Source organism: Camelus bactrianus, chromosome 6, assembly GCF_048773025.1.
Source record: "Camelus bactrianus isolate YW-2024 breed Bactrian camel chromosome 6, ASM4877302v1, whole genome shotgun sequence".
NCBI classification, from domain to species: Eukaryota; Metazoa; Chordata; class Mammalia; order Artiodactyla; family Camelidae; genus Camelus; species Camelus bactrianus.
Window position 1 is genome coordinate 80,180,502 of NC_133544.1, and position 13,397 is coordinate 80,193,898.

A 13,397-nucleotide genomic window follows, 5' to 3' on the forward strand; every position below is an offset into this window, starting at 1 on the left:
TGCTTTCTATTGCCCTGTCTTCTAGATCACTAATTCGTTCCTCTGCATTATCTAGTTGGCTTTGCACAGCTATTAGATCATTCCTCATCTCTGTCAATGAGTTTCCCCATTCTACTTGGCTCTTCTTTATCGCTTCAATTTCATTTTTGACATATTTTATATCTCTAAACACTACCTCTTTTAATTCCTTCAGCAATTCGATCACTCCTTTTTTGAAATCTTGATCTAGTAGGCTATCGATGTCTATTTCGTTGATCTTTCTTTCAGGGGATTTCTCTTGTTCTTTTAATTGGGAAAGGTTTTTCTGCTTCTTCATCTTGCTCATACCTCTTTGGCACTGTGGTTTATGGAGAATCAGTTGTGTATTTTGGTCCTTAAGGATTTTATCTATTGATGCCTATTTAGGAATAGAACTTAGGAAAAAAAGAAAAAAAAAATAAGAGAGGGAGAGAAAGAATTTTAAAAGAAGGGAGAAAGAGGGTTTGAAAACAGTGTATAATGAATAATAGAAGAGTGAGTTGAAGCAGAGTATTAATCGGGTTGAGACGTCCTTTAGAAACCTTTACAAAAAAAGGGGGGGGATGAATAGATGTATTTGAAACCTGTGTCTAATCAATAGCAGGACATCAAAACCCAAGAGAAATAGAAATGAATTAAGAAGTAAATATTAAGAGAGTAATAGAAAATAGAACAGGTAAAAACAGATTTAAAAAAAAGGGGGGGGGTTTGTCGGTGTTCTCCTGGAGTCTGTGTGCTTTTAATGTGAAGTCTTTCTGTCTTCGTCCTGTTTTGGAAGCTCAGCTTGCTGTTTTCAGAGGCCCTCCGTTGGCGCCCTCTTCTGTGCTGCTCCCAGCACCTGTCGGCAAGCTGATCACGCCTCCTCCTAACACTGGGTCAGGTGCAGCTCTCCTCTGCTGTGGGCGGGCGGGTCGCTGCCCCTCCGGATGCCGCAGTCAGATGTTGCAGACTGGCCGGGTAGGAGGGCGGGTCGTGCCCCCTCCCAGCACCTCGGTCAGGGGCGCTGTGTTCCTGCCCGAAAGGTGGGGGGCCACTCTCGCTCTACCTGCACCGCCGGTAGCTCCGCTACTCTGTGCGGCTGCGCGCTCCGCCCTGGTCGGCGCTCCGCGGGTGGGCTCGGGGAAGACCTAGGGACAGCCCTGTCCCTGCTCCGAGCCAAAACCCAGCTCCTTGTTTGTCTTTGTGGAGCAAGTTCTCTGAGGGACCAGGATGGAAGGATCCTATCTGCCCCGGGCTGCAGGCCAGTCTCAGTCTGGCCTTTGAGGCTGCTAAGCCCTTCGGTGTGGATGCAGGTTTCGCCCCCGCCCCCGCCTGGGTGCTCAGCGCGGAGGATATGGCGGCTGTGCCTGAGCCCCGCCTCTCTTTCCCCGAAAACTTTCCGCGGGTTTTCAGAGATGGGGGTGTGCACCCTTCCCCCGAGAGCACATCAACCTTGCTGTTTTATGGAGGGCCCAGGTTGTTCTGCCCTGTGCACCCACAGCCACGGCTCGCAGCCCCTTGCGTTCCCCCGGGGCTGCCTCCGTGCAGCCACTTCCGTCCTCCGCCCTGCTTGTGCAGCCTGGCTGTGCCCGTTTAACTTAGTTCTGTTAGTCAAGGGCTGCTCTGTACAGATCCGAGCTTCGGAGGCTCCCCCTCCGTCCCGCTGGCCTCTCAGTTGGAGAGGGGAGACCCAGCGAGCGAGCGCCAGTCCTCCTTTGTCGCTCCTTCCCCGCGGGACCCGTCCCGTGCTGCTTTGCCTTTTGTTCTTTCTTTTTTCCTTTTCTCCTACCAGATTTTTGGCGTCTTTATCTTTTGAAGAGGGCGATGTTCTGTCGGAGTTCCACAGGTGCTCTGGTTGGCTGAGTGGGTCTGTAGATGTGGGTCTTGGTGTATTTGTGGGAGAGGGTGACCTGCGAGCGTCCTTCTATTCCGCCATCTTCTCCGTCTCTCCAATTTCCTTACTGTTTTATAGTTCTCTGTATATAAGTCTTTCACCTCCTTGGTCAGGTTTATTCCTATCTATTTTTTCTTTTTTGATGCAATTTTAATAGGGATTTTTTTTTTTTTTTACTTTCCTTTTCTGATATTTCATTGTTGGTGTAAAGAAATGCAACAGATATCTGTATGTTAATCTTGTATATTGCTACCTCGCTGATTTTATTTACCAGCGGTAGTAGTCTTTGTGTGGAGTCTTTAGGGTTTTCTATATATAGTATCCTGTCATCTGCATATAGTGACAATTTTACCTCTTCTTTCCAATTTGGGTTGCTTTTATTTATTTTTCTTGTCTGATTTCTGTGCTAAGACTTCCACTACTATGTTGAATAGAAGTGGGGAGAGTGGGCATCCTTATCTTGTTCCAGATTTTAGCAGGAAGGCTTTCAGCCTTTCACCGTTGAGTATTATGTTGGCCGTGGATTTGTCACATGTGGGTTTTATTATGTTGAGATATCTTTCCTCTGTACACATTTTGGTAAGCGTTTCTATCATGAATGGATGTTGAATTTCATCAGATGCTTTTTCTGTATCTATTGAGATGATCATGTGATTTTTGTCCTTTTTGTTGATGTGGTGTATTCCATTGAGTGATTTACATATGTTGAGGGATCCTGATGTCCCTGGGATAAATCCAACTTGATATAATGTACAATCTTTTTACTGTGTTGTTGAATTCAGTTTGCTAGTATTTTATTGAGAATTTTTGCATATATAGTCATCAAAGGTACTGGCCTGTAATTTTCTTCTTTGGTTGTGTCTTTGTCTGGTTTTGGTATCAGGGTGATGATGGCTCCATAGAATGAGTTTGGGAGTGTTCCCTCCTCTTCAGTCCTTTGGAAGAACTTGAGAAAGACTAGTATATGTTCTTCTTTGTATGTTTGAGTTTGGTAGAATTTTCCAGTGAACCCATCTGGTCCTGGACATTTTTTTTTATTTTTTGGAAGGGAGGTTTTTTGTTTTGTTTTTTAAACTGATTCTATTTCACTTCTAGTGATCTGTCTGTTCAAATTATCTGTTTCTTCTTGATTCAATTTTGGTGGCCTGTATGTTTTCAGAAACTTGTCCATTTCTTCTAGGATGTCCAATTTGTTGCCATATAGCTATTCATAGTATTCTCTCATTATTTTTCATATTTCTGTGGTGATATTGTAATTTCTCCTCTTTCATTTCTTATGCTATTTATTTATGTCCTCTCTCCTTTCTTGGTGATCCTGGCCAGAGGTTTGTCAATTTTGTTTACTCTCTCAAAAGGCCAGCTCTGAGTTTGATTTTTTTCTTTTTTTTTAAAAAAAAATCTTTATTTTATCTATTTTGTCCCTGATCATTTTCTTTCTTTCCTTCTGCTAACTTTAGGCTTTGTTTGTTCTTCTTTTCTAATTCTTTTAGGTGGTAGGTTAGGTTATTTATTTGAGATTTTTCTCATTTTTTGAGAAAGCTGGCTGAGTTCTTGAGAGCAAGCCTCCCAAACTCCCTGTTCATCATCTTCTCATTAATACAATGTGGGGCTTCCTGGGTCAGTCATACTGATTTAAGAGTTGACATGAAGCTTAAAATGAGATCACAGATGCTGAAGCATCTGGTACACCTTCTGCCCACTCCTCTGCATGAAGAGGTTTCAGGGTGTCATGATCACCCTATTTACTGAACATCATTATCATCAGGCCCAAGGCTTATTGAAAGGTTGCCTTATACCAGACATTGTGCTGAGAGTGTCACATAAATTATCCTTTGTAATTTTCATAGCAACTTTATGAGGTAATTAGTATTCTAATTGAATTGATGAGAAAACTGGATATGGAAAGATTAAACAGCTTGAGCAAAGTGTATATTTAAGAAAATGCTGAGCCTAGAGTCAAGGCTTCCCAGCCTCCTTATTTAGAGATTCACAGAGCTGAAAAGAACTTTAAAAATCACCTGTGCCACAGGCTTAACTACAATGTCTCATAACTTAAGAACTTAAAGAGTCTACTAAGTCCAACTGAAAGTACACAAATTCAGTTCAAGTTGTTACTTTGACACAGTTAATTTAGCAAGTCTTTCTGCAAGTGCAGGTGAGAGACCCAGTCCTAGAGACCAACAAATACAGGAGATTGAGGAAGGCCCAGCTTGGATTCTTTCTAGTAGGCTAGTGTCACACACTTACTTGAAATATTAGCATCATTAATGGTGAGGGATGCTGTTTAGAAATAAAAAGTGATAGTTTCCAACTGGCATTTCTCAGTGTGTAGGGCCTTTTTGAATGAAACAATTTTCCACTTGGGAGACAGAAAAGTAGAATGTCAGTTGAAAGCAGAAAGGAGGTGTCTGGAACATCGAAAGATACGAGACTACAGTTGTCGTCACAATTTGAAAATGATGGAGCCCTCATATGCTTGCATTTCACTGATAATTTATACAGCCTAGTTCTTTGAGAGCTGGTGAAAACAGAATCCACTGCACATTCAGAGTGACAGTTAAGTACTTAACAATCAGGCAAAATTCTGAAGAGAAAACAGGATTTTCAAACATAAGTTCACCAGCCCACTGAAAAGTCACTGATGTTCCAGATTTCTTAGGCCAGGCCTGTACAAACATATGAGGTTTGTCAATACAGGACAAACAAGAGTTTCAAGCTGAATAACTACACAGACAATTTGAATCTGAGAGTGTTTGGTTAGAAAATGCAAGCCAGCAGTTCCCCTCTTCCCATTGTCCCCTTTCCCCCAGCCCACCCCAGTGTTCCCCCAGCATATTTTTCTATCCTCATTAGCTATGTTCAACTATATCCTCCTTCAACTTCACTTTGCTGTATAGATGATGGCCTTGGCTGCATATGTACATGTTAAAGTGCAGTAGATGTTCAAAAGAATTGGATGTGTGAAGTACACTAATCCAGAGTCTGTTTTTCTCCTCTGTGCAGCTCCAGCCAAAGACATAGTAAACTGTAATCATTTATAATCATTGAGTGAATTAATGTGGGTACATTAAGTTAAAAATCCAAGCTTTTCTTTTCACGAGTCTCAGTTATTAAGATGCTTGTCTAGACTTGGCAACAGACATATCCAGGTACACAGGACTATTTCCCCATATGTTTAGATCATATAGATGATCCAGATAATTCCAAGTTCAGATATTTCCTAATTTTTTGTTGAAGTATAGTTGATTTGCAATATTATTTCAGTTTACAGCAAAGTGCAAATATTTTTCTTCTTTACTAATGCCTACCCTTGAATTCTTAGGATACTTGCCTCGCCTTTACTTAGTTTCTGGGTCAGTTAGAAGATCTCTGATCAAGAGTGTTGGTTCATTACTGATCTTGGGAGTAAATACGGTGAATAAAAATGAGGGATGAGCATGGATTCTGAAAGAAAGAAAAGAGCTCCTTCTCTCAGGAGCTTACACTGTCATTCTATACTCACCTCTTGCCCTATTGCCAAACAGCCGGATGAAAAGAATATTCAGGCTGACTCAATGGCAAACATTAACATGTTTTTAAATGAGTTTAATTTTTCAGATTTTAAATGGCCTTCAGTAGACACATTCATATTGGCGCTATGACACACAAAAAAGTAGATTGTGGAAAATCACTCATCTATCTGACTCCCTCTGTAGATCTAATTCCAAGGTGTAAAACTTATCCATGGTTACAGATCTGTAATCAAGAAAGAGAGGGTCAAATGGGAGGGAGGGAGAAGGATAATGGAGTGGGAGCTGTCCTTAGAAGTTTGAATCCACTGGGTTATAGAATCAGATATAGATTCAGAGGACTTCCCCTCCCCCAAATCATTGGTGCTGTGGTAAGACTTAATAGATGCTATTACCTAAAGTTATCTCTTGGTTAGTGCACTCATGGAGCTAAGCAACAACACAAACATAAAAAAAGAATTTTATCTTTATTTGAAACACATCGTGTGACCTTTCTTTCCTACAGCAGATATATGGTCTGGCTGAGACATAAATTGAGCGATTGGTAAAGGAGAGTCTTTGATTTTATGTTTGCCACAAACAAATCACAATTAGATAAATAAGAGTTAATTGAATATAATTCATAGGCAAAATCAAACACTGAATTTGTAAGTATTTCTCCAAGGGTATGAATGTTGCAGTCCCCAATGCCACTGAAAACCAAATCAAAACCCCTTTATTCACACTAGCATGTGTGTTTGGCTTTAGGTACTCATATGTTGGCCTGGCCTTTGTAATTTACATGAGCATTCCCCCCTGCCGCAGATAGTAAAAAGCTCCTATCTCAAGGTAGTTAGTGTGAAATCAGGCGTAAGTTTTGCGGACGACCTATCTTCCCCAATGCTTTGGATTTCGGTCTTTAAGACTGCAGCTTCTTGCACAAACACTTGGCCTCCATGTTTTCTCTTGCAGTCTGGTTTCTGGTGTAGATAAGCTCAGAAGAGTAGTATCTCCTGGCTTGCTGACAACTCATAGGAGATAAGCCTATAAAATGCTATGAAATGTTCATGTGAGGAGGACCTCTTGGTAAAGATGGTGGTTTCCATGTGGAATACTGTTCAGCAATGTTCCAGGGCAGGCATTGATCAACATTCTTTAGTGCTCGAGGGACTTGTCTGAATTTCTTGGGATGAAAATCATTTCCAGTAGGTCCCTGGTCTTGCAGGTCTCATCTGGGTGCAAGGATAAGTCATTATTCTTTTGTATCTTTTCAACACACTGGCCTTGCAATGTCTCCACACGGAAGCGTTTCAGAAGCGTGACCAGGGTGACCTTCATCATCACCATGGCGATGTACTTTCCCGCACAGGCCCGGGGCCCAAAGCCAAATGGCTGAAAGTACCTGTAAGGAACCTAGGAAAACAGTCAGACAGTTAGCCAGAGTAGTAAGGCTAGAGCCATGCCTCCCTGTCTGACTCACCCTGAAAACACAGTCAGAACGCTTGGTTTTGGCCTCTTGGCCATACGGCTCCTTCACGGAGAGGAGTGACTAACTCAGAGAAGCCCCTTTGTCCATCCAGTTTGATTCACTCCTTGATAGAGACACAGCCTCGGACAGGAAAATACTCAGCTAGCTCTGTGGGACGTCCACAGCGTCACTACTCTTCTGCCCGTCACGGAGACAAAGATCGTTTTTGTGCCAGGCCATAGAGCCTGGTGACAGGGACAAACGTAGGCAGAGGTGTAGATTCCCTGCCTATTAGTTCCAAGCATCTGCATATTTTTAGTTATACAAATATTTAATGGGACTCCTCTGTCTTTCTCATCCCCATTTGGATTTACACAGTGCCTGGCACTTAATAGATCCTCAGTAAGTTTTTTTTTGACCAACTGCCAACGTGCTGCAGGTTGCTCATTTAGAAACAGGATGAATTAGAGAACTGGTTTAATTGAGATCATGTCTCTTCCCCATTGAAAACGGAAAAAGAGGCACAGGGGAACTATCTGGATAATTCAGGTTAAAAAACCTCATTGCCTAAACTTGACATAATGAAGGCAGAATCTCTAGCACACTTCAATTATAGAAAAAGTCCAAGCTGAGGCTCTCCCAGTTCCCAAGCTGGTTTAGAATGGGGCCTACTGCTTGTGGGGCCATTTGGGGAACCAAAGGCAGACTGCAAACACCGAATCTGTTCATCTCATCTGATTTGCAGCTGAAGCACATACGGATTTCGAAGGCTTGGGTGATGCTGCAGCTGAATCTACATGATTCTAAAGTGATCAGTTTAAATGGAAAAGCGGGTTGGTTAGATTAAACAAAATTTGCTGAATTTTAGGCAGATTTAAGGGCCTGAATTTTTCACATTTTGACCTATTGTGTGGCCTCCATGAAGACATTTCCCAGAACTGGAGACCCAGCCTCCTTGGCTTGAGGACAGACATGGTGGCCGTGTTCCAAACTAGGGGAAACATGCTGTCCTGGTGAGGTGGGAAGGGAATGAGTAAATAGAATGAAAAGCACATGGTACAAACACAGAACCAGAGCGGATTTAACAGCTGACATTTTCAAGTGTTTTAAGGAAGGGCTCTTACATTCTTGGCAAAGTTTTCCAGAGTAAATTCATTGGGCTTGGGGAAAAACTCGAGTCTATGCATTCTTCCAATATTCAGGATAATGTTGGTCCCCTTTTTCACCGGGTAGCCATCGATGACATCATCCTCTAAGGCTTTGCGCATGACCAGGTCCACAACAGGCTGGTACCTCATGCTCTCATAAATAAAGTTTTCAACCACTTTCAGTTTTTGCATATCATCAATCCTCATGTCTCTTTCACCTGTGGGAGCAGATAAAAAGGATAAAGGACGTCATGTTAGTTTCAACATGTGATGAGTATTAAAATTCCTGTACTTTCCGCAGAACAGTTTGCTCTTGGTTGAAAAAATTTATATCGTTGATTCTAATGTAAACCAGCAACCTGGGCCAAGTATGTTATGTTTGATCTACAGAATGTCTTACGAAAATTCAGATTTGAAGTCAATTATTTTAACACATGAGTTTTTCAGAGAAAAGTCTGAATTTGTAGAAAAATTTTAAAAACCGGGTAACGTTGGATCCACATTCCCGCCTGGCAACAATGGGCTGAAGTTGAGTGTCTGATGAACCTTTTAGAGGGGCGTCCTCTCTGCAGCATCACGTAGAGCTACCCAGTCTGCTTCAAACATTTATCTGCCTGGCCTCTGTGGTTTGTGAGTTTTGTCTCCTACTCTAAATTCTAGAAGACATTCATGCCTTCTCTAGTCAGAGTGAGACGGTGAGTTTAATCAGGTTCAAAGTAATTTTCTCTTCTGGTGTCCTATGCAGTCATCTGTCAGAACATATCACTGAGAGTCCCTCCTCCCCATCTCATCAAGGACGTGATTTGGTACAGTGGCAAATCCTCTTCTCCCCACTACAGTGAAAGGCATGCCTCTGGAGAATTAACGGACACCCCGGCTGTCTCAGATTGGCCTGACACTGGTCACAGATGCTCAGATGACTCCCAAAGTTGAAAAAGCTTCCAAGCATCCTCAAATGGGGTACCACTTTTGCAGAATCAAAATCAACCCAGGGTCCTGAGGCATCCCTGTCTCCTGTACAACTGTGATATTCAGGAAAGTCTCACTTGGTCAGAGAACTCTTACAGCCCAGCTCCTCACATACTGCTCTCTGTACACTTAAGAGTCTAATGGGCATGTTTATCTGGGATGGGGAGGTAGAGGGAAGATGATGGAGAAGATAACCAAAGGCATTCCTTAGGTTCAGGCTGCTTGAAAGCCAGAAACACTGCCATAAGGGGTAGCCATTTCCCTGGGTGGACCCTCAAAAGCCTTTTGCCTCTGATAGGTAGCAGATCCTTGTGGATGATCCCATTTTTTTTTAAATACAGATAAATTAAACCATATATACATGTTCATGTGGCCAATAAAAAAAGACCTTGAAGAATACACAGCAGAATATTAACAGTGGTTCCCCATGGTTATGGGATGAGACGGGGGAGCAGGGTGGAAGGAATCAGCTGATACTGTTTTCTACTTTACACATCTCTCTATTATTTGAAATTTTTCAACAAGCATTTTTTGATAATTAGGAAAACACAGAAAGACCTATCATTTTGACATATCTGGCATAGTGAAAATGCGACACAATGACTTGCTTTTTTGCTCTCTGGGTGGATTCTAATAAAGATTTTGACCTAAGATTCTTAGGACATAGAAACTGATATTCCGAAAGAATAGTTTTCTAAGCTGTATGATTTATTTGATAAATTTTTACCAACAACAGTCTGGATTTCCTTCATTACTGCCTCTTCAACCTGGGGATGCTTTGCAATGAGAAACAGCATGAAGAATACAGAGACAGACATGGTGTCCGGTGCTGCGATCAGCATTTCCAATATGCACTGGTTCACATTCTCTTTTGTCAGGTCACCACGTCTCTGAACAATTGCAAAGGGGGAGAAACATTGGTAAAGTGAATAAATGTTTCAGAACAGGAGGGGAGGTGGCACTCAAGGATCAACAACCTCAACAAAATGAAATCATAGAAATTACATCTCTAGGATTGAAATGAACATTTTTTGTAACAATCTTCAGCTGAAAGCTGAATAATTCAACCATTTTCTATATGTTTAGTGTTTTTGGACTTCCTGGTTTTTTTATATTTTGTATTGTGCAGACACAGAATAGTTTAAATCTTAAAGGTCAGACCTACCAGGATGTCTAATAGTGGGCTATTTGGGTTGGGCATTATAAAAATAGTAGACCAAGTATTTAAATGCAGAAATATGGAACAATAAACAGGATTGGATTTTTAGACACCTGTACATAGTCATACACATGTTGTTTGGGAATTATGGTTAGTCCAGGTGTGTACCTCGGCAAAAATCAATTCAGTGGCGAAATCCATGCAGTCTTCCAGTTTCTCTGTTGTGGAAATCCTGTGTCTTTTTTCTTCTATCAGAATTTCCATAGCATCTTTCAAATCCTTGCTGGAAATAAAAAGTGAAAATGTAATCTATCGGTAGTCAGTTAGGACATCTAGAAAAATGGATTCATTTGCATTTGTTTAAATAAAATGATCTAATTTAATCGAAGCAATTAGTGCCCATGAATAACTGAATTTATACTTAATTCTTTGCAAATATTCTTAAATTACATATATATTACACTTCAAGTTAAGAAACTAGAGTTAGCCAGGATATGTGAATATTGGTAGCAAAATCAAGGCTATAACATCTAGTTAAGAGTTAAAAACTGGTACCAAAAGGCTAAATCCAATATATTTTTTAAAGTATTGGTATGATAGAGAAAGAAAAATATTATATGATCTCACTTACTGATAGTATCGTAAAAAAAAACAAAAAAGCAAGCTCATAGATACATGGAACAGATTGTTGTTTACCAAGGCACGAAGTAGGGGTTGGGAGCAAAATGAGTGATGGAGAGCACCAAAAGGTACAAACCTGAGTTACAATGAGAAGTCGTGTGGATTTAATGTGCAGTGTGGTGACTACAGTTAATATACTATATTGCATATTTGAAGGTTGCTAAGAAAATAGATCTTAAAAGTTCTCATCAGAAGAAGAATGTTATAACTATACATAGTGACAGATGTTAACTAGACTTATAATAATCATTTTGCAATATATACCAATATCAAATCATTATGTTGTACAATGGAAACTAATGTAATGTTATATGTCTTTTATATCTTAATGAAAACAAACACTGGCATTATTGCAAGGGTAAGGGGAGAAGAAGACTAAAAAAATCCTCTAGCTCTTTACTGCTCTAGAACATAGGAGATATAAACTAGTTTAGTAATCATTGGCAAATGTTGTATACATAGGGAGTGTTGATGAGCTAATTTTAATGAAATGGAACAGAACCATTATACAGTCTCATGCAAGAAGTTTCTGTGGGCCTGCTGACCATACCAAAGTTAAACTAATGACCAAGTTTAGCTGCTGACCAATAAGACTCTTCAAAACACCAAAAAATCAGACCATAGTGAACACAGGAACCCTTTACCATCTTGGTTCAAGTCACAATAAGCTCTGGTGGAAACTAAGTGAAATGTATAAAGAGCCAAGTGTCCGAATCATCCACCTGATATACATCAACTACTTGAGAAGATATAAATAACATCAAGTTGACATCCGCCCTGGAGGCTAATATTACTAATTTCAAAACATACAGGCAGGATGAAGTTGGGCCTTCAAACAAGTCTGGGAACTTTTAGAGATGGAGAGTTTAAGATGGTCACAAAGACCCGGGGAAGATACGAACAGAGGGATGGAGAAAGCTAACATATTTAGTGCCTACTATGTGTTATGCTCAGTGCTAATGGCCCTACATATATGGATCTCATTCACCTATATCCCACCCTGGAAGGTAGGATATATTTTACTTTAAATCATTTCCCAAGGTCATTTGGTTACTAAGTAGAGATAGGATGCAAACCAGGTCTGTCTTCCTCTAGATCCCCTGGGCTTTCCACTGGTGGTTAGAGGTGGCAGTGTTTATTGGCTGGCAGCTACACTCTGAAAACACATAGATTATCCTGTAGACTATTGGGCATTTGTCCAGTCTTCTGCTAGACTAGTCTGAGACCACAGTATTTAAGCCATTTAATTACAATCACAGGATCCCTAAGATAAAATACACATAACTAAATATCTCCCACTTTTTATTGAAGTGCATTATGAAAACATTATTTTGTGACTACTGTCAATTCAGGTTGAATTAAGTGAAATTCATTTAGAGGCAACAAAACAATAAAATGATACCATGTTTCCATTTTTCCAGACATGCAAAGAGAATTTTGACAAATAATAATGACAGGTTCAGGTAACCCTTCTCTTCAACACAAACACTGCAGTGTCCCAGTCCCAGAGATGGAGCTCTCAGCCTCCTACGTGAAAAGCTGCCCCAGGACAAAGGCTTCCCTTACTCCGTGGTCTGGCCACATGCTGCCAAATTGCTGTAAGTGTTTCATCAGCAACTTAATCAACAGCTCCCTTGAGGTTCTGGAGAGGAGAAAGCTTGCCGAAGAGCCCAGCAATATCTAAGACACAGCACACACCCGTCCAGTCCCACCGAAAAGTTTTCCAAAGTGTGTTACTTACACAGACTTTTCATACTTCCTGTGTAACCAAGAAAACTTAAAGAAGATGTCTGGTTTGAGAAGGAGAGCTTGCCACGCATCAAAATAACCCTGGATTTTAGGCACGATGGCACTTTCTGGAAAAGACAGAAAAAGAGAAGAGCAGTTGAGCAAAAATGTGAGCCCAAGAAGGTTATGCTGGTCGGAGAAGATGCCGTAGACTCTCCTACCATCTGGGATTCTAAGCAGGGCACGGTTCCACTTTCAGTGGGCGTTTCAGCCACGTGAATGTCACTACACAAATCAACAGTGATTTATTCTGCTTGGCATCTAGATTGGCGAAGTTAACCAAGATTTGCCATTTTCAACTTTGTATTAAGAGATATGCTGGATTCTCACATGCTTCTCCTTGCCTGAGATTCCACCTCCCTCCTGTTTCCCTGACCATGGGAAATAAGAAGGGTCCTAGTAATTATGGCTGTTGTGGCCTTGATTCTGGCACATGAAAAGGAAAAAATCACACCACTGTGCTGTTTATATTTTGGTCCAGTGGGTAGAATTCATCTTGGACTCTTCAAGGCCTTGTTCTGAGTCTCGTGCACAGTCAGCTCTTAAAGGATGTTTTGAAATAAATTGAATACTAGAGAAAAGAAAACCTCTACTGTATTCAAATTATACAAAAGGAAAGGGTATAGACATTTATTTTCAACTGCTAAAGATCAGATATAAGGCAAGGCAATGTATAAATGAGACTTCTGTTAGTCCTGACAGTCTTGCTAGGGGAGTGATATGTCATCATTTTGCAGAGACAAAAACTGCAATTCATAGAAATGAAGAAGCTTACCCAACACTGCACAGCCAGTGTGGCAGGTAA

General features: G+C 40.9%; 1 protein-coding gene across 1 annotated transcript in view; it reads right to left on the bottom strand.

Annotated features, from left to right (window-relative positions):
• Positions 1–5,848: 5,848 nt before the first annotated feature.
• The window catches only part of LOC141577820 (aromatase-like), a 29,681-nt gene continuing 22,132 nt past the window's right edge, over positions 5,849–13,397 (bottom strand). Inside the window, exons 6-10 of the mRNA XM_074364811.1 lie at positions 12,546–12,660; positions 10,292–10,406; positions 9,692–9,854; positions 7,972–8,213; positions 5,849–6,792 (exon numbers count right to left, since the gene is read on the bottom strand). Of these exons, the coding sequence (XP_074220912.1) occupies positions 6,535–6,792; positions 7,972–8,213; positions 9,692–9,854; positions 10,292–10,406; positions 12,546–12,660 (893 nt within the window). The 3' untranslated portion in view covers positions 5,849–6,534. The remainder of the gene's footprint in view (positions 6,793–7,971; positions 8,214–9,691; positions 9,855–10,291; positions 10,407–12,545; positions 12,661–13,397) is intronic.